Source organism: Phyllobates terribilis, unplaced genomic scaffold (genome assembly GCF_046119375.1).
Source record: "Phyllobates terribilis strain yellow unplaced genomic scaffold, ASM4611937v1 Scaffold_3__8_contigs__length_932513732, whole genome shotgun sequence".
Lineage (NCBI taxonomy): Eukaryota > Metazoa > Chordata > Amphibia > Anura > Dendrobatidae > Phyllobates > Phyllobates terribilis.
The window spans coordinates 533,152,308-533,179,475 of record NW_027362763.1 but is presented as its reverse complement, the minus strand read 5'-3'; the positions used below and the strand labels follow the sequence as shown (position 1 = coordinate 533,179,475).

The window sequence follows — 27,168 nt, the reverse complement described above, 5'->3', positions numbered from 1 at the left end:
GCCAGAGAGGTAAAACACTGCGCGCTTGTGTGAAATTTGCAAAGGCTTACACAATGATAAAGAGGATTGGCCCAGGAAAATCAAACCTCTAGACCTCCCCCCTACACCCTCTCCAACAAGCGTAGGGTTTAAAGTTAATTTTACATTTATTTAGCAATCGATAAGCAGTGACAAGGGGCTTAAAAGAATGTAGGAAAAGAGTGTAATGCACACATGGTAGCGGTTTAGGGGGCTAGGGCAGCTGACAGGTTCCCTTTAATGTGTATTGGGGGCTTTTGTGAGCTGAATTCTGTGTCACAGCTTCACGGACTGTGCGTCAGATGGAACAGCAGTGACTTCCCCACATATTATCACTGTCCTGTGTTTGCAAAAGCCATTTACACAGGCACAAGATTTAACCTTTTCCCTGCTTATCTACAAACCCAGTTCTCGGTCAGCTGCAGGGGGGCAACAAAAGGGTTAAATCGTCTTGTGCAGAAAGTTTTTCTGACCACTGGACAGCCATAAGAAAGTGCGTAGTGAGAGGGGAGCAGCAGATCCAAGAGGCAGGAGCTGCATGAGAACATCTGTTTCACATCACATGTCCCTACCACACAACAATAAACCTACTCATGGCCTGTCGGCATGTGGGTCGGGCTGCGGGCATGTAGTGTGCAGAACTCGCCCAAGCAAGAGCTGTAACCATGCTACTCTACTGTCTCTTCCTGCTAGCCGCGGCCTGCTCTTGCTGGGCTGGCTCAGTCGGTCATGACAATAGCACTGACTGCCTATATTTGCTTTGCCTTCGCCTCCCTTCCTCACATGGCGAATGAGGATAGGAATGAATATAGGTCACGTGGAATGGCAGCTGAAAATTGGAGTTAATCCGCAGGGACCTACATATTAAGACATAGGACAAATAAGACAAGGGTGGAGGATTGCATGTGCATCCCCTGGCGTGAAGCGGCCCACTGCCAGCATCTGCCCATCTGGCAATTTACTAGGTGGCCCGTCTAAGCAATTTAAGCAATGCATAATAATTATTTTATTTGAGAGACGTAATTTGCATTCAGTAATTTCCAATTCTTATTTCAATGCGCTTTTCTTGTTATGCATAAGAGTCCATTTACGCCAGCTGAATATCAAATGGGTAGCTCTTTCTAGTAACTCAGTCCCTTGGTATTTATTTCTATCATTGCTTCTTAATTTTGACTAGGTCTTGATCCTGGAACCCACAAAGATCTATCAGCCATCCTATCTATCAATCAACAGTGAAGCAGATGAGAAAACGATTTCAATTTGGCATGTGCTCCCTGATGATAAGGTAAGTAAGGAATAAAATATGGTAAGATGGCATATAAATTGCAGTGTAAAATTCTAAATACAATCTGAGTCAATTGTGTATAATTGTATTGAATTTAAAATGGAGTGAATATGAATAAAGTCCAAATTATATATTACTTGCAAGTAATGGACTACTGAACAATCTGAAACTTGAGTTAAAGGCTATGTGCCCACGATGCAGAAATGCTCAGGATTTTTTCCTGAGCGTTTCTGCATCTCCCCTGGCAGAAAAAACGCATGCGGATTGTACATGCGGATTGTACATGCGGATTGTACATGCGTTTTTCCTGCCAGGGACATGCGGATGTGATGAGTTCTTCACATGCATTTCCGCATGCGGATTGACAAGCGCTTTCCAAGCGATTTTAGCATCACTTGGAAAGTGCTTGACAACTTGGTCACACTATATAAATCCATGCAAACTGCATGGATTTATATAGTGTGACATTAAAGAATGTTTAAAAATAAAAAAATAAATCTATACTTACCTTCCGATGGCCCCCGGAGTCTTGCTTCGCTCCGTCCTGGCTTGCTTGCAGCTCGCAGTACACTGAAGGACCTGCCGTCACATGACTATGACGTCAGCGCAGGTCCTTCAGTCCACCGCAAGCTGCCGGCAAGGGAGGACAAGCGCAGCGGGGGCCATCAGAAGGTAAATATGATATTTATTTTCTTCTTTTTTTTTTTTTTTTTTTTTACAGGTTTTATGGTACCCGGGTCCGGAGGAGAGTCTCCTCTCCTCCACACCCGGGTACCATCCGCACATTGAAACGCTTGGATTCCGCGTGTACAGATACAGTGATGCGGAATCCAAGCGATTCAATGCAAGTCAATGGCGGCGAAAGCGCAGCGCTTCCGCAAAATAATTGGTAGTGCTGTTTTTTTTTCCGTAATGATAACCCGCAGCGGAAATTTCCGCAGCATGTGCACAGCACATGCAGATTATCATTGGGGAACATGGCAGGCCTTCTACCATGCGTTTTTTAAGCGTTTCTGCAGTGTTTTTGCCGCTGCGGAAACGCTTAAAAAACACATCGTGGGCGCACAGCTAAAATCAGTAATTATCATTACACACAATCTCATAGGACAACTTTCAGGAAAGCTTTTGGACTTGTATTCACATATTGCTATTTTCTTGATACCCAATGTGAAAGACTGACAAATTGCAAAAATCATTTTTAAGCTATTTTTGGATGAATAGATTATAGTTTTAGGCTGTGTGCCCACGATGCGTTTCTTAGGCGTTTCCGCAGCGGCAATTCCGCTGCAGAAAAGCTTAAAAAACACTTGGTAGAAGGTCTGACTTGTTCCCCAATGATAATCTGCATGTGCTGTGCACATACTGCGGAAATTTCCGCTGCGGATTATCATTGCGGAAAAAAACGCAGCACTACCAATTATTTTGCGGAAGCGCTGCGTTTTCGCCGCCATTGACTTGCATTGGAACTCATGTAATCCGCATCACTGGATCTGTACATGCGGATTACATGCGTTTCAAGGTGTGGATGGTACCCGGGTCTGGAGAAGAGGAGACTCGGGTACCATAGAACCTGTAAAAAAAAGAATAAAATAAAAAATAAACATTATACATGCCTTCTGATGGCCCCCGGTGTCTTTGTCCTGGCTTTCCGGCAGATTGCGGTGGACTCAGGGACCTGCGCTGACGTCATTTAGTCATGTGACGGGTCATGTGACCGCTGACGTCGGCAGGACCTTTCAGTGTACAGCGAGCTGCCGGCAAGCCGAGACGCATCGAATAAAGACTCCGGGGGCCATCAGAAGGTAAGTATATATTTATTTTTTACCATTCTTTACGGTCACACTATATAAATCCATGCCGGTTGCATGGATTTATATAGTGTGACCAAGTTGTCAAGCACTTTCCAAGTGATGCTAAAATCGCTTGGAAAGCGCTTGTCAACCCGCATGCGGAAATGCATGTGAAGAACGCTTCACTTCCGCTTGTCCCTGGCTGGAAAACGCATGTACAATCCGCATGTACAATCCGCATGTACAATCCGCATGTACAATCCGCATGTACAATCCGCATGCGTTTTTTCTGCCAAGGAGATGCAGAAACGCTCAGGAAAAAATCCGGAGCATTTCTGCATCGTGGGCACATAGCCTTATGCTGTTTCTTTTATGTTTTAGTGCATTGATCTATCCAAATGTGTTGACAACAACAGCCTCTATTCTTTGTTTATTTTTTATTGTGTGTTATTTTTTCTTGGTTTCAGAAAGGATTTCATGAGTGGAATTTCGGTCCCTCTTCCATAAGAGGTGTAAGGTATGTTTATATGTGTACTAGTGAGTGTGCAGAATAAATCCATTTAACTGGTAGCTGACAAAAAAATGACCACCTTTTAATAATAGTCCCTTAAATTCTGAGTAACAGTGTTTTTCTTAACCAGTGTTAGTTTTGAATTCCTTGGTAAACTTCATCCACCAATGGAGAGAGGACACTTTTTAAATGAGTAGACGTCAGTTCTCTGGATCCTCCATTTATTTCAAGAACAAAGAACCATGTCCTGTAATGAGGAAAAATGTATGTAGAGAGACTGCCCTTCATACAGCACAATGTTGCTTTCAGAAACTAAATAACTGGAGCTGTTTCTGTAACTTCTATGGAATTGTACAGGGTGGGCCATTTATATGGATACACCTAAATTAAATGGGAATGGTTGGTGATATTAACTTCCTGTTTGTGGCACATTAGTGTATGGGAGGGGGAAAACTTTTCCAGGTGGGTGGTTACCATGGTGGCCATTTTGAAGTCAGCCATTTTGGATCCAACTTTATTTTTTTCAATGGGAAGAGGGTCATGTGACACATCAAACTTATTGAGAATTTCATAAGAAAAACAATGGTGTGCTTGGTTTTAAGGTTACTTGATTCTTTCATGAATTTTTTACAAGTTTATGACCACTTCTAAAATGTGTCCAAAGTGCTGCCCATTGTGTTGGATTGTCAATGCAACCCTCTTCTCCCACTCTTGACACACTGATAGCAACACTGCAGAAGAAATGCTAGCACAGGCTTCCAGTATCCATTGTTTCAGATGCTGCACATCTTGTATCTTGATGGTATGGTGTGGTATATGGGGTACAGAGATAGTAGGGCCATTCTTCATCAATGGAAACCTCAATGCCACTGGATATCTGAAATTGCTACATGATGATTTGTTGCCCTTTTATGCACTGAAGATGGCACGTTCCCTGAGTTTTTCCAACAAGATGGTGCACCACCACATTATGGGTGTCAGGTCTGAGTATTCCTACATGAACAGTTTCTTGGAAAGTGGATTGGTCGTCATGGGCCAGTTGAATGGCCACCAAGGTCTCCCAATCTGACCCCCTTAGACTTTTATCTTTGGGGTCATCTGAAGGCAATTGTCTATGCTGTGAAGATACGAGATGTGCAGGGGCAGCGTGCATGCTTGGCCACCACTGCTTACATACACCACCTCACAGCAGTCACCCATTTTAGGGAACAGTTTGAGTCTCATTGTGTTATACACTGCTCAAAAAAATAAAGAGAACACTCCAATAACACATCCTAGATCTGAATGATTGAAATATTCTCATTGAATACTTTGTTCTGTACAAAGTTGAATGTGCTCACAACAAAATCACACAAAAATCATCAATCAAATTTATTAACCAATGGAGGCCTGGATTTGGAGTCACCCCCAAAATTCAAGTGGAAAAACACACTACAGGCTGATCCAACTTTGATGTAATGTCCTTAAAACAAGTCAAAATGAGGCCCCAGTATTGTGTGTGGCCTCCACTTGCCTGTATGACCTCCCTTCAATGCCTGGGCATGCTCCTGATGAGGTTGCGGATGGTCTCATGTGGGATCTCCTCCCAGACCTGGACTAAAGCGTCCGCCAACTCCTGGACAGTCTGTTGGTGGATGAAGCGAGACATGATGTCCCACATGTGCTCAATCGGATTCAGGTCTGGGGAACGGACGGGCCAGTCCGTAGCTTCAATGCCTTCATCTTGCAGGAACTGCTAACACACTCCAGCCACATGAGGTCTGGCATTGTCTTGCATTAGGAGGAACCCAGGGCCAACCACACCAGCATATGGTCTCACAAGGGGTCTGAGGATCTCATCTCGGTACCTAATGGCAGTCAGGCTACCTCTGGCGAGCACATGGAGGGCTGAGCGGCCCTCCAAAGAAATGCCACCCCACACAATTACTGAACCACTGTCAAACCGGTCATGCTAAAGGATGTTGCAGGCAGCAGATCGCTCTCCATGGTGTCTCCAGACTCTGTCACGTCTGTCACATGTGCTCAGTGTGAAGCTGCTTTCATCTGTGAAGAGCACAGGGCGCCAGTGGCGACTTTGCCAATCCTGGTGTTCTGTGGCAAATGGCCAAGCGTCCTGCACGGTGTTGGGCTATGAGCACAACCCCCATCTGTGGACGTCGGGCCCTCGTACCACCCTCATGGTGTCGATTTCTAACCGTTTGTGCAGATACATGCACATTTGTGACCTGCTGGAGGTCATTTTGCAGGGCTCTGGCAGTGCTCCTCCTGTTCCTCCTTGCACAAAGGCGGAGGTAGCGGTCCTGCTGCTGGGTTGTTGCCCTCCTACAGCCCCCTCCACGTCTCCTGGTGTACTGGCCTGTCTCCTGGTAGCGCCTCCAGCCTCTGGACATTAGGCTGACAGACACAGCAAACCTTCTTGCCACAGCTCGCATTGATGTGCCATCCTGGATGAGCTGCACTAACTGAGCAACTTCTGTGGGTTGTAGAGTCCGTCTCATGCTACCACGAGTGTGAAAGCACAACTGTGATGAACCTGTAGCCGCCATCTTGGTAATGATAAATCATATCCAGGGATGGCCACACTTCAGCAGCCCCCACCCTTGGGACCTTCTGTTAAAACGTCAACTAGATAGTTTCCCCCCATCCAGGCTCCTGTAAGATAAGAAGCCTACTTAACACTTGAATGCTAGGAGCTTCAAAGACTTCGAGAGGAAACACAGCCAGCAGGGGGGGGTGCTTCGTCTATCTGTACCTGACCATTTGTCCCATAGGACTAGTTTCTTTGTCTGTCACAAGCATGGAGGCATAAGATATAGAAACATGAAAAGTACACGCATGTTGCTTGGGATGGGCCAATAAAAAAATATCACGGCGTCCCGGAGCCATTGCGCACACAAGCCTCCGCGGTAGACGTTTGTACGTGCTCTGGAAGCCAAGATATAGCGCGGAGCCATTCCTGAGGACCGTATGGTATCATAATTGATATCAAAAGGTCGGTTACGGCGGCCCGAATCCATGGGAACCCCTGGGGGTATCATGAGACCATCCCAGAAGAAGTTATTGGGTTCCATAGAATTTGGGCTTCTGATCGAAGTTAGACCTGAGGGTGGAGACTGAGCCAGCTGACCTCACCAGCAGTGGGCGGGACGGGGCAGGTAAGATAGCAGGACAGACAAGAGATAAGTCAGTCTTGACCCAAGAGTGGGGTGCTGAACATCTGAGCACCAGCTGAGGCCACCAAGGGGAGGAGCAGTTTGACCATGCGGTGGTAGGCCTCAGCCTGTAACAAAGAACCGTGCCTGCGACCGCAGAATCCTCTCCCTGCGTCACAAGAAAATCAAGAAACCGGTAACTGATATGCTGTGGTGATTCTGTGTGTTGTATTCCATTGTTGTATAGTTTAGCCTGACCTTATACCTGTGTATATTTAGTTGTATATCGTGTATCTAGTGTATTATTATAATCAATTACCTCAAGTAATTGTGGGCCTGCCTTTTATTCTGCATAACGAACGCACGTCCGTGTGAGCTCGGCTCAAGCCAAAAACGCTACCCAGGGTTGGTTCCTGACCCGATATAGGCCCATTCACGGACTGGGCGTATATCTAAAATAGGGACTGGTGGCAGCATACCAACTGGGGATTGGGGAAGGCTGGTAGTGACGGTCGGAGGTTCAGATATATATATTCCTGGCGCGGCCAAGGAAGATATATATACCGCCCTCACTACAGAGGGCCCCGATACCCAGTAGGTTACAGGACAGTCTCTCTGGCGACCGCTTATCCTAGGTGCAGTTCCTTGACTGACCTGAGGCTAAGAGGGCGCTAGCGAGTTGTGCTGTGTAGTGACGTTACGGTTTAGTGACGTTGAAGGGATAACACACTACCGTGTTCCCTGCGCTGGTTGCAGCTACCTGGCACTACTTTCTCTAGGTGCAGTACCTTGACTGACCTGAGAGGTAAGGGGGCGCCAGAGAGCTGCACCCACCGGCCGGCTTTCATCACATTGGTGGCAGAGCGGTGGGATTGCAGAATAATAGTGTTGTGGGACCCCTACTCCCAGGCACTAAAGACTGCCAGTGGTAACTTCCACTGCTGGAGTCTTAAGGTCAGCCCAACGTTAGACGGTCAGGCTAAAAGTATAACAAGGTGTGTGCAAACTCAGGGTTGCAGCGGTGTCGGTTACCAAGATGGCAGACGGCACCAGGAGCAAGACCCTGCAAGAGGCTAATGCTACGGTCCGTGTGGCAGGAGGGGAGGACATTGTTACTCATGGCGAGGAGGAGTCCAGCCCGGGCACCTCAGGGAGCCAGTCCCCAGTATACGGTCCCGCAGTGGGCTGCCCACCACCTACCCAGCCCAGCCTGTCCAGATCACAAGCCCTTTTACAAGCGGCTATGGCAAGTCTCCAGTCTCATGGCGATGCCGTCTACAAAACCCTCCTGGCAGCATCAGAGAAGGCAGCGGAGGAGGAGCGTGCAGAGCGGGCTGCGGAGCGGGCTGCGGAGCGGGCTGCGGAGCGTGAAGCTGCAGAGCGCCGGGAGGCTGCGGAGCGTGAAGCTGCAGAGCGCCGGGAGGTTGCGGAGCGTGCAGAGCGAGCTGCGGAGCGCCAGCACCAACTGGACCTGGCCCAGCGGGGGCTTCCGCTAGAGCAACCAACCCATCAGGAGACCAAGTCGTCCAAAGTCCGAGCTGAGGACTTCCCTCTACTGGAGAAGGATGGGGACCTGGACTCCTTTCTGGTGGCATTTGAACGGACCTGTCTTCAGCACCATCTGGCCCGGGATCAGTGGGCCAGATACCTGACCCCCCGTTTGAGGGGTAAGTCCCTGGATGCCTTGGGGGACTTACCTGCCGGGGATGTACAGAACTACGACTGCATCAAGCGGGCCCTGATCCGGCAGTACAACCTCACTCCCGAGTCGTACCGCCAGAAGTTCCGGAGCCTGCTGCGTGGCCCCAAGGACACCTGGACCGATCATATGCGGGCGCTGTTGAGAGCCGCAGAGCACTGGACCTCGGGTCTAGCGCTTACTACCCGCCAGGAGGTCCAGGAACTGTTCGTCACGGAGCAGTTCTTGTGGAACTGCCCAGAGGACCTCCGACAGTTCCTCCGTGACCGAAAACCAACAGGGGCTTCTGCTACAGCCGCCCTGGCAGACGAGTATGCCAATAACAGGGCGCCTGAGCTGAAGAAGTCTGCCAGCAGCACCTGGAGAGGGGGTAAGCCCAGTCATGCCCCTGTTTCCCCGGCCCCTAGAACACAAGGGGTGTATCCCCCTGTTGCCCTCTCCAGGCAAGGACCAGACGTAAGACGTTGTCATCTATGCAACAAACCAGGACACTTTAGGGCTGAGTGTCCCCAGCGCCAAAAGACCCCATCCCAGTCCCAGAGAGCGCCCAATGTTTTGTGTGTGGGAGGGGGTGGTGGTAGGTCCCTGGACAACATCCAACCCGTCACCATAGGCCGTTCTGCGGTCATGGGACTGCGGGACACGGGCGCTGAACGAACACTGGTACGGCCTGAGGTGGTGTCCCCCCAGGACTTGGTACCAGGAAAGACTCTTTCCGTCTCCGGGGTTGGAGGCGTGGAGCCGGCACTTCCCGTTGCCATGGTGTATTTGGACTGGGGTGCCGGAAGGGGGATGCGGGAGGTGGGAGTAACGCCAAATATTCCCGCAAATGTTTTATTAGGGACCGACTTGGGGCGTCTAGTATCGCAGTATGTACCCTCTGAACCCCCAAGTTCGGCCCCCCAAGAGTGTATTGATTTGTCTGCTGCTAATGCCAACCATGTTGTATGTAGTGTGTGTCCTGCTGAGGAGGAGGGAGTGAAACCTGAGGGTAACACCTGCACAGACACAACACAAACAGGGTTAGTGAAAGCAGGTGGGGAGTGTGGGGATGCCCGCAGAGGTGCTCAGCCGGCGTGCCGTGACCTCTTGTCCTCCGGTGAGGGAGGGGGCGGGCAGGATTCTGTAGAGGGAAGCTCAGGGATGGAGAGGGGGGCAGCTACCGGCAGTGTAGGGCTCCCAGGGGTATCCAGGCTGCTGAGTATAGGCCCACTGCAGGGGGAGGAACAGGCCATGGGAGGTGGGGGTGTCCCAAGAGAGGAGCCGCCAGGTAAGACCCCAGGGCAGGAGTTCCCCACATCCGAGATGTCCAAAGGCCTAGGAAGCCTGCCTGATCGGGCGGCTTGGTCAGAAACAGAGGGGAAGCAGGCACTACCCACGGTCACAGCGGTCATAGCCGCTGTCACCAGGAGTGGGAGCGTCGGAGCCCAAGGAGCCTTGCAGAGGTCCGACGGCTTCCCCACTTCTGACCAAGTGTCTGCCGGGTCAGACAGCGGCCAGGTGACATGCCCGGAGGGGCTGACGGAGGATGTGGCAGTTTCGTCGATTCTGGCCACATCAAGTCAGGAATTTCAGGCTGCGTTGGAAGCAGACGACAGCCTGAAAGCTCTCAAGGAACAGGCGGCACAGCCTCCCATGGAGTCAGATTGCGAGCGTGTGGTCTGGGACCAGGGACGGCTGTACCGGGTAACGGTCCAGCAGGGTTCACCGGAGGCGTGGCCCAGGGACCGACAGTTAGTGGTACCCTATCCGTTCAGGGCGGAATTGTTGCGGATCGCACACGAGATTCCGATGGCCGGACACCTAGGGATCGCTAAAACCAAGGCCAGGATAGCTCAGCATTTCTACTGGCCTGGGATGGGAGCCGCGGTGGGTGCCTACTGCCGTTCGTGTGACACCTGTCAGAGGGTGGGGAAGGCGGGGCCGCGCCCCAAAGCCCCACTGGTAACTCTGCCAATCATCGAAGAGCCTTTCTCGAGGGTCGCTGTGGATCTTATTGGACCTCTGTCCACTCCCAGCCACTCCGGGAAATGCTTCATACTCACGGTAGTGGACTATGCCACCCGGTACCCGGAAGCGGTAGCTTTGTCGTCCATTCGGGCCGACAAGGTGGCTACCGCCTTACTGGAGATCTTCTCCAGAGTGGGTTTCCCCCAAGAAATGCTCACCGACCGAGGGACCCAGTTCATGTCGCGGCTGATGGAGTCCCTCTGTAAGCAAATGCAGGTGCAACATCTGGTGGCCAGCCCGTATCACCCACAGACTAATGGCCTGTGTGAGCGGTTCAATGGCACCTTAAAGCAGATGCTTAAGATGTTGGTCGACTCCCACGGGAGAGACTGGGAGCGTTACCTCCCACACCTCCTATTTGCTTACCGGGAGGTTCCGCAGGCCTCAACGGGGTTCTCCCCCTTTGAGCTCCTGTACGGGCGACGGGTACGGGGCCCCCTGGCTCTGGTGAAGGAAGCATGGGAAGGGGATTTGGCCACCCCCGAGGTGTCGGTCATCGAGTATGTCGTGCGCCACCGGGACAGGATGATGGCCTTGGCAAAGCTGGTGCAGGACAATATGGCCCAGGCCCAGGCCGACCAGAAGCGGTGGTACGACCAGAATGCTTGTGAGAGGACCTACCAGGTGGGTCAAAAGGTGTGGGTACTGGTCCCCGTACCACAGAACAAGCTTCAGGCAGCCTGGGAAGGTCCCTACTTCGTGCACCAGAAACTCAATGCCGTCACCTATCTGGTCACCCTGGATCACGCCCGTGGAAGGAGGAAGGCCTTCCACGTGAACATGATGAAGGCTCATCATGAGCGGGAAGCGACTGCCCACCCAGTGTGCAACCTTCCCGAGGAAGGAGAGGTAGAAACCCTCCTGGATCTGCTCACCCAAGCCAAGGCGGGTGGGTCCATCGAGGATGTGGGGGTTGGCCACCAGCTCACGGAGGACCAACGGTCCCAGCTGGGGACCACCCTGCACCCCTTCCGGGGGCTGTTCAGCAGCCTGCCCGGAAGGACTGAGATGGCTGTCCACGACGTGGACACTGGCGATCACCCGCCGATCCGGCGTTCAGCATATCGGGTCTCTTTCGAGGTGCAGGGAAACATGCGCCAAGAGATAGACGAGATGCTGAAGCTGGGGGTGATCCAGGCATCCAGCAGCGCGTGGGCCTCGCCTGTAGTCCTCGTACCAAAGAAGGACCGAACTACACGGTTCTGCGTGGACTACCGGGGGCTCAACGCTGTAACGGCCACCGATGCGTTCCCCATACCACGCATCGATGACCTGCTCGATCGGATGGCCGGGGCTAAGTACCTGACCATCATGGATCTGAGCCGGGGGTACTGGCAGATTCCTCTGACCCCCGCGGCAAGGGAACGCTCTGCCTTTATCACCCCTTTTGGACTGTACGAGTCCACAGTGATGCCATTCGGCATGAAGAATGCCCCTGCCACTTTTCAGCGGATGGTCAATACGCTGCTTGAGGGACTTGAAGGGTACGCGGCTGCGTACTTGGACGATATTGCAGTCTTCAGTCCCACTTGGGAGGATCACCTAGAGCACCTGCGGCAGGTGCTCGGTCGGATCCACCGGGCAGGCTTGACCATCAAGCCGGAAAAGTGCCAGCTGGGCATGAGTGAGGTCCTCTACCTGGGTCACCGGGTAGGCGGGGGGGTTCTGAAGCCAGAACCGGGGAAAGTGGATGCCATCGCATCCTGGCCCACTCCTAGGACCAAAAAGCAGGTGATGTCCTTCTTGGGGACCGCCGGGTACTATAGGAGGTTCGTCCCACACTATAGCACCCTGGCCAAGCCCCTGACGGACCTCACCAAGAAGAAGCTGCCCGTCGCAGTCGACTGGACAGTCGCCTGCGAGACAGCTTTCGGGGCACTCAAGGCCGCCCTAAGTAGCTCCCCTGTACTGCAAGCTGCCGACTTCGACCGGCCGTTTGTGGTACAGACCGACGCCAGTGACTTTGGCCTCGGTGCTGTGCTAAGTCAGGTCAACACGACAGGCCAGGAACATCCTGTCTTGTACCTGAGCAGGAAGCTACTGCCCCGGGAGGTGGCTTACTCCACGGTGGAAAAAGAATGCCTGGCAATTGTATGGGCCCTGCAGCGTCTGCAGCCCTACTTGTACGGGAGCCATTTCACCGTGGAGACGGACCACAACCCCCTCAGCTGGTTACACACGGTTTCTGGGTCGAATGGCAGGTTGCTACGCTGGAGCCTCGCTCTCCAGCAGTACCATTTCTCCATTCGCCACAGAAGAGGCCGTGACCACGGTAACGCTGACGGGTTATCCCGGCAAGGGGAGGGTGCAGAAGGACGCACGGGGGAACACAGGAATGTGCTACCCCCTCGCGCCCTCGTATAGGGGGAGGTGTGATGAACCTGTAGCCGCCATCTTGGTAATGATAAATCATATCCAGGGATGGCCACACTTCAGCAGCCCCCACCCTTGGGACCTTCTGTTAAAACGTCAACTAGATAGTTTCCCCCCATCCAGGCTCCTGTAAGATAAGAAGCCTACTTAACACTTGAATGCTAGGAGCTTCAAAGACTTCGAGAGGAAACACAGCCAGCAGGGGGGGGTGCTTCGTCTATCTGTACCTGACCATTTGTCCCATAGGACTAGTTTCTTTGTCTGTCACAAGCATGGAGGCATAAGATATAGAAACATGAAAAGTACACGCATGTTGCTTGGGATGGGCCAATAAAAAAATATCACGGCGTCCCGGAGCCATTGCGCACACAAGCCTCCGCGGTAGACGTTTGTACGTGCTCTGGAAGCCAAGATATAGCGCGGAGCCATTCCTGAGGACCGTATGGTATCATAATTGATATCAAAAGGTCGGTTACGGCGGCCCGAATCCATGGGAACCCCTGGGGGTATCATGAGACCATCCCAGAAGAAGTTATTGGGTTCCATAGAATTTGGGCTTCTGATCGAAGTTAGACCTGAGGGTGGAGACTGAGCCAGCTGACCTCACCAGCAGTGGGCGGGACGGGGCAGGTAAGATAGCAGGACAGACAAGAGATAAGTCAGTCTTGACCCAAGAGTGGGGTGCTGAACATCTGAGCACCAGCTGAGGCCACCAAGGGGAGGAGCAGTTTGACCATGCGGTGGTAGGCCTCAGCCTGTAACAAAGAACCGTGCCTGCGACCGCAGAATCCTCTCCCTGCGTCACAAGAAAATCAAGAAACCGGTAACTGATATGCTGTGGTGATTCTGTGTGTTGTATTCCATTGTTGTATAGTTTAGCCTGACCTTATACCTGTGTATATTTAGTTGTATATCGTGTATCTAGTGTATTATTATAATCAATTACCTCAAGTAATTGTGGGCCTGCCTTTTATTCTGCATAACGAACGCACGTCCGTGTGAGCTCGGCTCAAGCCAAAAACGCTACCCAGGGTTGGTTCCTGACCCGATATAGGCCCATTCACGGACTGGGCGTATATCTAAAATAGGGACTGGTGGCAGCATACCAACTGGGGATTGGGGAAGGCTGGTAGTGACGGTCGGAGGTTCAGATATATATATTCCTGGCGCGGCCAAGGAAGATATATATACCGCCCTCACTACAGAGGGCCCCGATACCCAGTAGGTTACAGGACAGTCTCTCTGGCGACCGCTTATCCTAGGTGCAGTTCCTTGACTGACCTGAGGCTAAGAGGGCGCTAGCGAGTTGTGCTGTGTAGTGACGTTACGGTTTAGTGACGTTGAAGGGATAACACACTACCGTGTTCCCTGCGCTGGTTGCAGCTACCTGGCACTACTTTCTCTAGGTGCAGTACCTTGACTGACCTGAGAGGTAAGGGGGCGCCAGAGAGCTGCACCCACCGGCCGGCTTTCATCACAACAACCAACATTCAAAAGTGACCAAAACATCAGCCAGAAAGCATTGGTACTGAGATGTGGTCTGTGGTCCCCACCTGCAGAACCACTCCTTTATTGAGGGTGTCTTGATAACATCTATTGTCTATTCCATTTGCACAACAGCATGTGAAATTGATTGTCAATCAGTGTTGCTTCCTAAGTGGACAGTTTGATTTCACAGAAGTTTGATTCACTTGGAGGTATATTCTGTAATTTGAGTGTTCCCTTTATATTTTTGAGCAGTGTATTTATCACCTATTCAGTTGATAATAAATGTTATTGGCATCTTAAAGTATATTTAAAGGGGTATTCCCATCTCCAAGATCCTATCCCAATATGTAGTAGGTTTAACACTATTAATATTAGAAAATACCTCCAATTAGAAATGTAGTATAGTTCTTCTAATTTGCGATATTGCTTACCATATGCAGGGCATTGCAGTAGCTTAGGAATCCATGGTTCTGCTATTCATATAGTGACAGTTGCTAGTGGTCTTAACCATGGATACCTAAGCTACTGCAATGCCCTGCACATGAGGTAAGCAACATAGCTTATCAGAAGAACTATAATACATTTCTAATGGGAGGTTTTTGCTGATATTATGTCACCTACTACATATTGGATAGGATCAGGGAGATGGGAATACCCATTTAAGTATATACTTGAGTATATATTATAGTACTAAATGTGATTTAAAGGGATGCTGTCAACAGGTTTTTGCTACTTCAAATGAGAACAGAATAATATAGGGGCTAAGTCCCTGATTCCAACGATGTGCCACTTACTGAGCTGCTAGGTGTCAGTTTGATAAAATCAGTTTTATCTGCTGCTGATCAAGCAGTTCTCTGAATGTTGAGCTCTGTATGACTCTGTCCACGCCACAGATTGGCAGCTTTCTGACCATGTACAATGTACAAAGAAAGCAGCCTGTGGGGGGGGGGGGGCAGGATTATACGGGGGGGGTGGGGTCAGGATTATACAGAGCTCATGAATATGCTGACTACCTGTCAACAGGTTTACTAGTCCTCTAGTGATAATTTCCTGCTGATAAAACACTGATTTTATCAAAACTAAAATATTAACCCCTTGAAAACCTGACATGTTACGGCCTAAAGACAAGGAGATGTTTTTCCATTTTTGCTTCTAAGCATTCTGACATTTACAGTATATAAGTGAGCAATGCATGTTAATTTACAATTTGGCTACATATGGTATAAATGTAATTAAAGCCACACCCTCCTCCCCCCTTCACACACACGCAGTTTATATGATCGATAGATCGATATCCATACTTGGACCCGAAGAAGCACTTGGATAGGTGAGAAACGTCTGTTGTCCTGATCCATCTCCCCGCTCCCTCTGCTTTTTCTAAAAAGATTGTCTTGCCACATGAAATAAAGGACACTATTTTTAATTAAATGGTGAGTGATGATTTTTCTATTTTTTTCTATCGATCACATGAATTTGTGAATTTTTTTCTTGCACCACCGTTTGAATAATTGTGAAGGTATGCTTTTAAACAACAGGTGTTCTCTTTAACTGATGATGTATTGGTGCCGTTTTCTTTCATAAATTGGATTTACACACAGTTTATTACTTTATTCCTTGTGTATAATTTTAAGCATTATTATTTGTATCACTGTAATGTGTAAAGTTATACGTATTGTAACTTCATTCTATGAATTGATGACTGAATTATATGAAAAGTTAGAATTTTGCTTGCTTGTTTGCAGATATTTCATTGCTCCAGTTGTTTCTATTTAAAATTTGCTGATAGTTCAAAAATAACTCATGTGAATCTGAAATTAGATTCTAACTCTCTTAGCATCTCGAAGTTTGAAGAAAGGAGCTGTTTTCTGTATGTTATGCACAACTCTGATGACTTCCAGATCTACTTCTGCTCAGAACTTCACTGTAAAAAGTATGTACAATATTTCCACAACAAGTGAAAACTTTTAGTCCATTCTACAATATCTATGGCCTATCCTTGGCCAATATTGGAATAACCCTTTCAAGTGTATCTTATCTTGAAATTCTAGGGTTTGTTAGCATCATTAATTTTGGGGTGCCATTTGATTTATCCTATTCACTTGATGACAACCCATTAATATATAGAATATGTGTCATAAGCATTTATTTATTCAAGTAACATTTTACTTAATTAACTCTGCAATTTTTTTTTTCTTTTGAGTGACTAATAAAAAAATCAAAGTACCTAAACTGAATATTTTTGACTGGACATCAATCTATTTGTCCTTTTTAGGTTTTTTGATATGGTGAATAGCATCACAGAAGAACATGGAAAAAATTCAGATGAAGTGGATTTCGATGGAGACTCTCTTGAAGTTAGTGCACGGCTATCTTACTAAGACACTCTTTACCCAGTTCTGTACACTTTTTTTTCTTCTGAAATGGAGTCTCGGAACTTCACCCATCTGATATTGATTAGCTATTTTAAGGATAGATCATCAATATCTTAATCCTGGACAATCCCTTTAAAAAGCTACTGTACGCACCCATGGGATTATTATGAGACTAGGTTTTCTGGTTGTGGATGTAGACTGAAATGTCGCTAATCCCTATTCATCAACAGCAAGTAGATGTAAAAATGGTTTGGAATTGAAACCCAGTACAAGAAAAAAAAAAATTATAGAACTTTTCATGATATGAAATACAAGCTTTGCTTTATTAACACAAAATCAAAAAAGTTATTTAAACTATTTCCTACTAAGAAGCGAGAATTTATGGTGTACAGATCGCTTTGTTTTATGGGCAGTTTTTTTCTTAGGGTGATAAGCAAGTAGTTTGTTTCATGAAATGTATGTTTCATGAAATGTATGTTCTGATGACAACCACGTATATAAGAATGACGTATGATTATTAAGCATTATAACATGACCTGATTTTCTTTTTCATAGTTTGATTATGAATATGATGAAAATGGTGACAGAGCGGTGTTGGGTAAAGGTACACATGGAGTGGTTTATGCTGGACGAGATCTCAGTAACCAAGTCAGGATTGCTATAAAGGAGGTGCCTGAGAGGGACAATAGGTATGTTGCTTACCTTGGTGGAAACATTTTTTTAAGACTGATAAGAAAAAATAAAGATTGGGAATATTGGAGCAGTTGTAAAAGAAACATGTCAAGGGGATTTACCTTATAATGTTATTTGGAGCGCTTTAACAGCCTCCTAATAATAGTTATAATAAGGGTCTGAATAAAAAATGAGGGTTGCTGCAGTATGTGTAAAAATTATTCTTTATACTGGCTCACTTATGCCTGGACTAGTCCAGGACTGTGGTCACTCATCAGAGCAGTGCACTAATATCACACCGCTGCGGGTGTGATGGTAATTCACTGCTTGGATGAGTGACAGCATTCTCTGACTAGTCCAGGCATAAGTGAGCCAGGTTTAAGCATGATTTTTACACAAACTACAACAATGCTTAGGTATAATACAGGGATCATTAAGAAATGTTTGGAGGCTGATAAAGTGATGCTAATACCAAATCCCTGTGACAGGTTCTCTTTAACATACTGTATCATATGTTTTGTTGATCTGTGGTTCGTTTTACTTGTACCCTTTGTCTTTATTATTGCCTTATTTTCAGTTGTTGGCAAATATTTTCTTCCCATACATAAAGCAGTCTGCCATTAGAATATTATACCAGATGGCACAGTAATATTTTGCTGCTCATATATCTGCAAATAAGAAAGAATACAGTAAACTCGTAGTTATGATTCTGCTGTATTGTTGAGGCGACCACTTCCCCACCCCATCACTAATGATTGACAGACGCTGTTGTATCTGCTTGTATGCACGATGGTGGTCAATTATTGGTGAGTGTGTGAGGCAGCTCTGCGCTTATTAGGGCACTGTATTCTTTATTGGTATACCTCTTGTATGATAACTGCTGTTTTTTTCATGTGTCCAGTATATTAGGCCATGCTAATATGCTGCCCTTAAATGCTGGGTTAGTTTTTTAAAAACATATCTCGCCAACACTGAAACATTAGAAGACTTAGGCCTCGCTCACATCTGCACAAAAAAAAAACGCTCAGATGTTGATCCAGAAAAGTAGGACGAGTTTCATGCAAGTACATTGTGATTTTTCTCAACTAGCATCTGTATGCAATCTGTATGCAACGCGTTTTTAACATCATCTTTTACATACTGTAATCTCTATGTAATTTAAAGCTAGTTTACAAACTAATAAAGCAATCTTATATACAGATATAGATAGATGATAGAAAGATATTAGATATATTAGAGATAGATAATACATAGATACCGGGGTGGATTAAGAGTAGCAAGGGCCCCGGGAAGTTTAGAAGGCGCGGCCCCCCCCCCACACCTGATGTATCACGTGACATGCCACCTGATCCCCTGTGATAAATCATGTGATAGTTCACGTGAAATTAATTTAGCACAATATTAATTATAATAATTTTGTGTGCCCACTACGCTTGATAGTAGGTCTGCCATGTTCTCCAATGATAATCCGCATGTGCTGTGCACATGCTGCGGAAATTTCCGCTGCGGATTATCATTGCGGAAAAATCCGCAGCACTAACTATTATTTTGCGGAAGCACGGCGTTTTCGCCGCCATTGACTTGCATTGGAACACATCCGCATCACTGCATCTGTACATGCAGAATCCATGCGTTTCAATGTACGGATGGTACCCGTGTGTGGAGGACAGGAGACTTTCCTCTGGACCCGGGTACCATAGAACCTGTAAAAAAAAAGAATAAAATAAAAAATAAATGTTATAATTACCTTCTGATGGCACCCGGTGTCTTTATCCAATGCGTTCTGGCTTGCCGGCAGCTCGCGATGGTCTGAAAAGGACCTGCCGTGACATCATTTAGTCATGTGACGGGTCACGCGACCGCTGACGTCAGCAGGCCATCAGAAGGTAATTATATATTTTTTACCATTCTTTTACGGTCACACTATATAAATCGTGGGCACATAGCCTTACATTAATTGTATGACTCAATATTGAACACACATAGCCATCTATACACAGCGGGAGGCCGCACGGCGCCATCTATACACAGCGGGAGGCCGCACAGCGCCCCCCCCCAGAGACAGCAGGAGGCCGCACGGCGCCATCTATACTCAGCAGGAGGCCCCACGCAGTCACGCGCATAAACACATTTGAAACACAAAAATACATATAAACAGACATCACACAATGATATCTGCCTATACACACACACACACACACACACACACACACACTCACCATCCCCCGGCTCGGCTCCAGTCCTCCTGCTCTTTTCCGGTGCAGCACTGCAGGCCGGGTGCGCACTGCGTGACGTCACAGCTAGGAGACACGGCCGCGCACAGGGCCGTGTCTCCGAGCAGTGACACGGCCGGGCCAGCACAGGGAAGTTAACTGCTGCAGTGCTGGCCTGGCCGAAGAAGAAGCAGCGGCCGTGCGCCGCTGCTGGGGGAGCGGTCCGGGGGCCCCCCCCGCCACTGTCTGCCGGTATGTGCCGCGGCGCCGCACATATAATGAGGGCAATCTGGCCATAGACGCCCCGGGCCCCCTGGAGGTTCGGGGCCCTGGGCGGTAGCCCAGATTGCCCTCATTATAATCCGTCTATGCATAGATAGAATATATAGATATCCTGTAGACATTTAATTTCACAAGTTCCCTACATATAATAAACTAGAACCCTTTAGTTCATACATGTCAAACTCTGGCCCTTCAGGTGATTATATTTGACCCTTAACGCCGAGGACTATGTGGGGCCCATTATACTGTATGGAGGACTATGTGGGGCCATTATACTGTATAAAGGTCTGTGTGGAGATCACAGTTGGGGCATCATACAGTGCGTGTGGAGGAATTCACTGTGATGGTATCATACTGTATTTAGGGGGCAATTTGGTTGGTATCATAATTTAATACAGGTATTGTCACACCCATCCTCAAAAAGCCCTCCCTCAACCCATATCACTTCTCCCCTATGCCTCAAAACTACTGGAACAACACATCCACCTTGAACTGTCCTCCCACCTCTCCTCATGCTCCCTCTTTGACCTCTTACAATCTGGCTTCCAACCCCATAACTCCACTAAAACTAAAGTCACCAATGACCTACTAACCACCAAATCCAAGTGACACTACTCTGTCCTCCTACTCCTTGTCCTCCTACTCCTGGACCTGTCACCTGCCTTCGACACAGTGGGCCATTCCCTCTTACTACAGACTCTCTCATCTCTTGGCATCACGGACTTGGCCCTATCTTGGATCTCTTCATACCCAACAGACCGGACATTCAGCATCTCCCAGTCACACACCACCTCCTCATCTCGCCCACTATCTGTCGGTGTCCCCCAAGCCTCAGTTCTAGGGCCCCTGCTCTTCTCCATCTACACCTTTGGCCTGGGGCAGCTCATTGTCTCAGGGCTTTCAGTATCACCTCTATGCTGATGACACACAGATCTACCTCTCTGGACCTGATATCACCTCCTTACTAACCAGAATTCAACAATGTCTGCTCTCTGTTTCATCCTTCTTCTCTGCTAGATTTCTAAAACTTAACATGGATAAAACTGAATTCATCATCTTTCCCCCACCTCACTCAACCCCCCCCCCATCTGACCTATCTATCAAAGTTAATGGCTGCCCACTCTCCCCAGTCCCACAAGAGTCACTGCCATGCGCCGTCACACTGTGAAATGCTCTGCCGGAATAGTCACTGCTCCTCTACGCCAGGACTATGGACGTGGGGAGCAGTGACTTCATTCTCCTTAATAGCCAGCACACAGTGTAACCGCAGCACGGCTTCTGCAGCGTCTCGGTGTTCTGTGTGCCCACTTTTAAAGAGCATGAATATTCACTACTCCCCACGCCCATGGGAGTGGGTTGTAGTGTATATTCATGGTCTTTAATAGTGGGCACACATTGCCACAGTAGGAGCCGCGCTGTGGGTACAGTGTGCGCACTATTAAGGGAAATTAATATTCACTGCTCCCCATGCCCATGGGCGTGGGGAGCAGTGAATATTAATTTTCTTTAGCAGCTGGCACAGTGTAGGATGAAGCTGCTGGCTACTGCCTCCTGTGCCCCGTTCCTCCACCGCTGCCGCTCCCTCCACACCCTCCACCGCCCACAGCCACAGTATATACGGTATATACACTGCTCAAAAAAATAAAGGGAACACTCAAATAACACATCCTAGATCTGAATGAATGAAATATTCTCATTGAATACTTTGTTCTGTACAAAGTTGAATGTGCTGACAACAAAATCACACAAAAATCATCAATGGAAATCAAATTTATTAACCAGTGGAGGCCTGGATTTGGAGTCACCTCCAAAATTTAAGTGGAAAAACACAATACAGGCTGATCCAACTTTGATGTAATGTCCTTAAAACAAGTCAAAATGAGGCTCAGTATTGTGTGCCTGTATGACCTCCCTACAACGCCTGGGCATGCTCCTGATGAGGTTGCGGATGGTCTCCTGTGGGATCTCCTCCCAGACCTGGACTAAAGCATCTGCCAACTCCTGGACACTCTGTGGTGCAACGTGACGTTGGTGGATGGAGCGAGACATGATGTCCCAGATGTGTTCAATCGGATTCAGGTCTGGGGAACGGGCGGGCCAGTCCATAGCTTCAATGCCTTCATCTTGCAGGAACTGCTGACACACTCCAGCCACATGAGGTCTGGCATTGTCCGCATTAGGAGGAACCCAGGGCCAACCGCACCAGCATATGGTCTCACAAGGGGTCTGAGGATCTCATCTCGGTACCTAATGGCAGTCAGGCTACCTCTGGCGAGCACATGGAGGGCTGTGCGACCCTCCAAAGAAATGCTACCCCACACCATTACTGACTCACTGCCAAGCCGGTCATGCTAAAGGATGTTGCAGGCAGCAGATCGCTCTCCATGGCGTCTCCAGACTCTGTCACGTCTGTCACATATGCTCAGTGTGAAGCTGCTTTCATCTGTGAAGAGCACAGGGCTTTGCCAATCCTGGTGTTCTGTGGCGAATGCCAAGCATCCTGCAGGGTTTTGGGTTGTGAGCACAGCCCCCATCTGTGGATGTCGGGCCCTCATACCACCCTCATGGAGTCGGTTTCTAACCGTTTGTGCAGACACATGCACATTTGTGGCCTGCTGGAGGTCATTTTGCAGGGCTCTGGCAGTGCTCCTGTTCCTCCTTGCACAAAGGCGGGGTTAGCAGTCCTTCTGCTGGGTTGTTGCCCTCCTACGGCTCCCTCCACATCTGGTGTACTGGCCTGTCTCCTGGTAGCGCCTCCAGCCTCTGGACACTATGCTGACAGACACAGCAAACTTTCTTGCCACAGCTCGCATTGATGTGCCATCCTGGATGAGCTGCACTAACTGAGCAACTTCTGTTGGTTGTATAGTCTGTCTCATGCTACCACGGGTGTGAAGGCAAAACCAACATTCAAAAGTGACCAAAACATCAGCCAGAAAGCATTGGTACTGAGATGTGGTTTGTGGTCCCCACCTGCAGAGCCACTCCTTTATTGAAGGTGTCTTGATAATTGCCAATAATTTCCATCTATTGTCTATTCCATTTGCACTACAGCATATGAAATTGATTGTCAATCAGTGTTGCTTCCTAAGTGGACAGTTTGATTTCACAGAAGTTTGATTTACTTGGAGTTATATTCTGTTTAAGTGTTCCCTTTATTTTTTGAGCAATGTATATTCGGACTATAAGGCGCACCCCCCGCTTTCCTCCAAAATTTTGGAAGAAAAAAATGCTTCTTATAGTCCAAAAAATGCAGTATGCTTTAAGGAAAAACGTTCTCATTTGTAGCCATTTTTTAATAAATATCAAGATTGGCCTGCAACTTTGTCCCAGTTTTTAATTTTGGCCCTCTGTGTATTTGAGTTTGGCACACCTGCTTTAGTGCCTTTCATGTGGCACTGTAAGGTGTTTAGCCTTATTTAACCTATCAAATAAATAACTAAAAAAATGATGTGTCCCCCCTATTTTTGATAACCAGCCAAGGTAAAGCATACAGCTGTGGGGTTATATTATCAGGCTGGGAATGTCCCTGGTTATTGGGCCCTTCCCAGTTTGAAAATACAATTACCCCAATTGCCACTGCACCTGGGCAATCGGGAAGAGCCTGGCACAGTGCCTGAATAGGCGCATCTCATGTGATGCGCCAATTTTGGAGCAGCTGCGGGCTGGTATATTAAGGCTGGGAAGGGCCCAATAACCAGGGACCTTCCCAGTCTGAAAATAAGCCCACAGGAGTCTGCTTTACCTTGGCTGATTAAAAAAAATGAAGTTTTTGATAAATTATTTATTTAATAGGTTAAATAAGACAAAACACCCTTTAGTGCCACATCATAGACACTAAAGGGGGCTTGTGACATTGAATAGATACATGTCCTGTATCTATTCTATCTCTTTATTCTGACTGTTCATGCTGTGAATTTACTGTACTAGGCTGATGAAATTTGGGGTTTCCTTTGAGATGTGTGCGCAAAAATCGGGTGGCCCATAGACTTGCATTGGTGAGTCCTGTCCTGTCGCATGCTGCGATTTATTTTTTCTCTAATACTACATTAGTACAAGTGCAATCCGATTTTTTTATCGAATTGCACTTGCCCAATTTATACGCTGATGTGAGCGAGGCCTAAGAAAAATTGATGCATGGAAGCGGCCAATACAGTTGTGTAATTTCAATGATAATCAGATCATATGCAGGAGGTAGTTCAGTAAGTAATTAATTAATAGATTCCCTTTAAAAAGAATAAGAGGCTGTCACCAGGTTTTTTGCTACTCCCATCTGAGAGCAGCGTGATGTAGGGGCAGAAACCCTAATTCTAGCGATGTAGCAGACTAGCTTGATAAAATCGCTGTTTTCTCTGATGCAGATCTTGCAGCCCTCTGAATGCTGAGCTCTGTATAACCCTGCACATCACTGTGCATAAATAGAAAGCTGCCAATCAGTGGTGGGGAGTGGGCAGACTACCTGGCAGCAGGCCACATAGTCCTCTACTGATAATCTCTTGCTAATAAAACAATGATTTTATTAAAAAAAACTACATGAAGCAGGCCTTTAAGTGATACGTCGTTTCAATCAGGGTCTCTCACTTTACATTACGCTGCTCTCCGATTACATAGCAAAAAAACTGGTGACAGATTCTCTTTAAGGCCTATAATAGATTTATTTACTGCATGAAGAAATGTCTACCACTTTTCTTCAATTGGCAAGTCTTGAATCGCGGTATGAAAATCGAGACTGAAGAATGACTTCTATTCCAAAGGATACCTTGGCAATCCTGCACGTACAATAGGGAATGGATGTATGACTCACCTAGCAGAATGCCAGATCCAGATTCCATCCAGTTAATACAAAGCATGGAAACCATATAGAACATTAATAAAGACTATAAAGAAGTGATTGAGGTCCAAGAAATAAATATTCCATTGCCCTACTCACTTATTAAATGTATTTAACTAGTAATGCCCATGCCCAATGCCTAAAGTTACGCAATCATCTAATATAACTAATCTCTTTTTCTAGAACTTTTTTTATTTTGTGGCTTGGACATAGACAGTCCTTTCTATTGTTACTGCCTCCATATCTGTATAAAAGTAGGCTGTAGCTCAAATACCGTATATTCCGGCGTATAAGACGACTTTTGAAGACTGAAAAATCTTCTGTCTAGTCTGGGGTCGTCTTATACGCCGGTAATGCTTTTGAACTTTCAGAAATTGACATGCGGGGATACTCTGGGGGTGTTAATAAGCTGCCGTGGCCGTATCCCTGCCATGTCGGAGTTAATATAAGGTGGAGGGAGTTAAAATACGGCGGCGGTAGGTCCAGACAGTCAGCGCTTCTGTGCTGAAACTGACACATCGCTGCGTATTCCCAGCTCCGGACACAGCGCAGGGCTTCTGTGCCGACAGTTTTCACTTGTCACAGAAGCGCTGCGCTGTGTCCGGAGCTGGGAAGTTCGCATCGCTTCTGTGACAATATATGAAAAGCCGGCAATTCAGCAGCGGCATAAGCCGGCACCCGACAATTTAGAATAGAAAGAATAGAGCATCACACATAGATTAGATAGATAGAAACATGTCAGTCACATATATATGAAGTACAGTGACAGTATTGCTTACTGTACTTGTCATTTAGTGTAAAGGATTTATTAAAACAAATATTAGTGTTTTCATGCACCGTCTCTTTAAAAAAGCCTGCCGGCAATTCAGCATCTGTACCCGACAATTTATAACAGAAAGATAGAGCATCACACATAGATTAGATAGATAGAAACATGTCAGTCACATATATAAGAAGTACAGTGACAGTGCTGGTTACTGTACTTGTCATCTAGTGTTAAAATAACGGATTTATTTAAAAAAAAATTGGCATGGGGTTCCCCTTAATTTTAGTCTCTAGCGGAGGTTAAGCAGATAGCTGGGGCAGATGTTTGAAGCCTGGGAAGGGGGTAATACCCACGGAGCTTCCCAGGCTACTAATATCAGCCCCCAGCTGAATACTTAGCCTTTACTAGCTATTAAAATGGGGGACCCCCCAAAAAAAATGACGTGGGGTCCCCCCTAATTTAATAGCTAGCAAAGGCTAGGCAGACAGCTGGGGGCTGATATTAATAGCCCAGGAAGGGAGCCATGAATATTGGCCCCCTCCCAGGCTAGAAACACCAGCCGTCAGCCGCCCCAGAAATGGCGCATCCATAGGATGCGCCAATTCTGGCACTTAGCCTCGCTCTTCCACGCTGCCCTGGTGCGGTGGCAGGGGGTAATAGGGCTGGGGTTGATGTCAGCTTATAATGCCAGCTGACATCAAGCCCAGGTTAGTAATGGAGAGGCGTCTATAAGATACCCCCATTACTAACCCCATAGTCAAAGTTAAAAAAAAAAACACAAACACCCAGAATAAAGTCCTTTAATTGAAATAAACACACAATTCTTTATTGTTCTAAATTAAACCATACTTACCATCACGCCCATTCCAGCTGAAGCCAACGATCTCCTGCAATAAAAGTAAAATAATAAAGCAGCCTCATCCTTACCTCTCCATGGTTCCCAGGACCGGTCCAGCTCTGCTACATTCACATGACAGGCTGGACCGCAGCAGAACGCTGCCATCCAGCCTGTCATCCCGCAGACACTGAGAAGAGCAGGCTTGCTTGCGCTCTGCAGTGTCTGGCTGTGACGGCATCCAGATGAGCCGACAATGAACTCAGCTCACCTCCTGGACGTCCGTCACTGACAGCGTGGGAAACTTCTACTGCGCATGCGGGGAGCAGGAGAATTTTCCCACGCTGTCAGTGACGTGCATGAGGTGAGCCGAGTTCATTGGACATGATCTCGCCTCATCTGGATGCCGTCACAGTCAGACACTGAGGAGCACAAGCATGCCTGCGCTTCTCAGTGTCTGCCGCATGGCAAGCTGAACAGCAGCGTTCTGCTGCGGTCCAGCCTGTCATGTGAATGTAGCAGAGCTGGACCGGTCCTGGGAACCATGGAGAGGTAAGGATGAGGTTGCTTTATTATTTTACTTTTATTGCAGGAGATCGTTGGCTTCAGCTGGAATGGGCGTGATGGTAAGTATGGTTTAATTTAGAACATTAAAAAATTGTGTCTTTATTTCAATTAAAGGACTTTATTCTGGGTGTTTGTGTTTTTTTTAATTACTTTACTAGAAATTCATGGCGGTCATGTCTAATATTGGCGTGACCCCATGAATTTCGGGCTTAGGGCCAGCTGATAATGCCAAGCTGGCCTTAACCCCTTTATTACCCAGTGAGCCACCGCACCAGGGCCCTGGATGAGTTGGGTACAGCGCCAG

The 27,168-nt window shown here is 47.7% G+C and overlaps 1 protein-coding gene across 2 annotated transcripts in view; it reads left to right on the top strand.

The window, feature by feature from the left end:
- Positions 1-27,168, top strand: part of MAP3K5 (mitogen-activated protein kinase kinase kinase 5) — a 269,310-nt gene that overhangs the window by 158,641 nt on the left and 83,501 nt on the right. For both annotated transcript variants that reach the window (XM_073671312.1, XM_073671313.1), the window contains exons 11-15: positions 1,196-1,303; positions 3,561-3,610; positions 16,161-16,256; positions 16,599-16,680; positions 17,254-17,387. In XM_073671312.1, the coding sequence (XP_073527413.1) occupies positions 1,196-1,303; positions 3,561-3,610; positions 16,161-16,256; positions 16,599-16,680; positions 17,254-17,387 (470 nt within the window). The remainder of the gene's footprint in view (positions 1-1,195; positions 1,304-3,560; positions 3,611-16,160; positions 16,257-16,598; positions 16,681-17,253; positions 17,388-27,168) is intronic.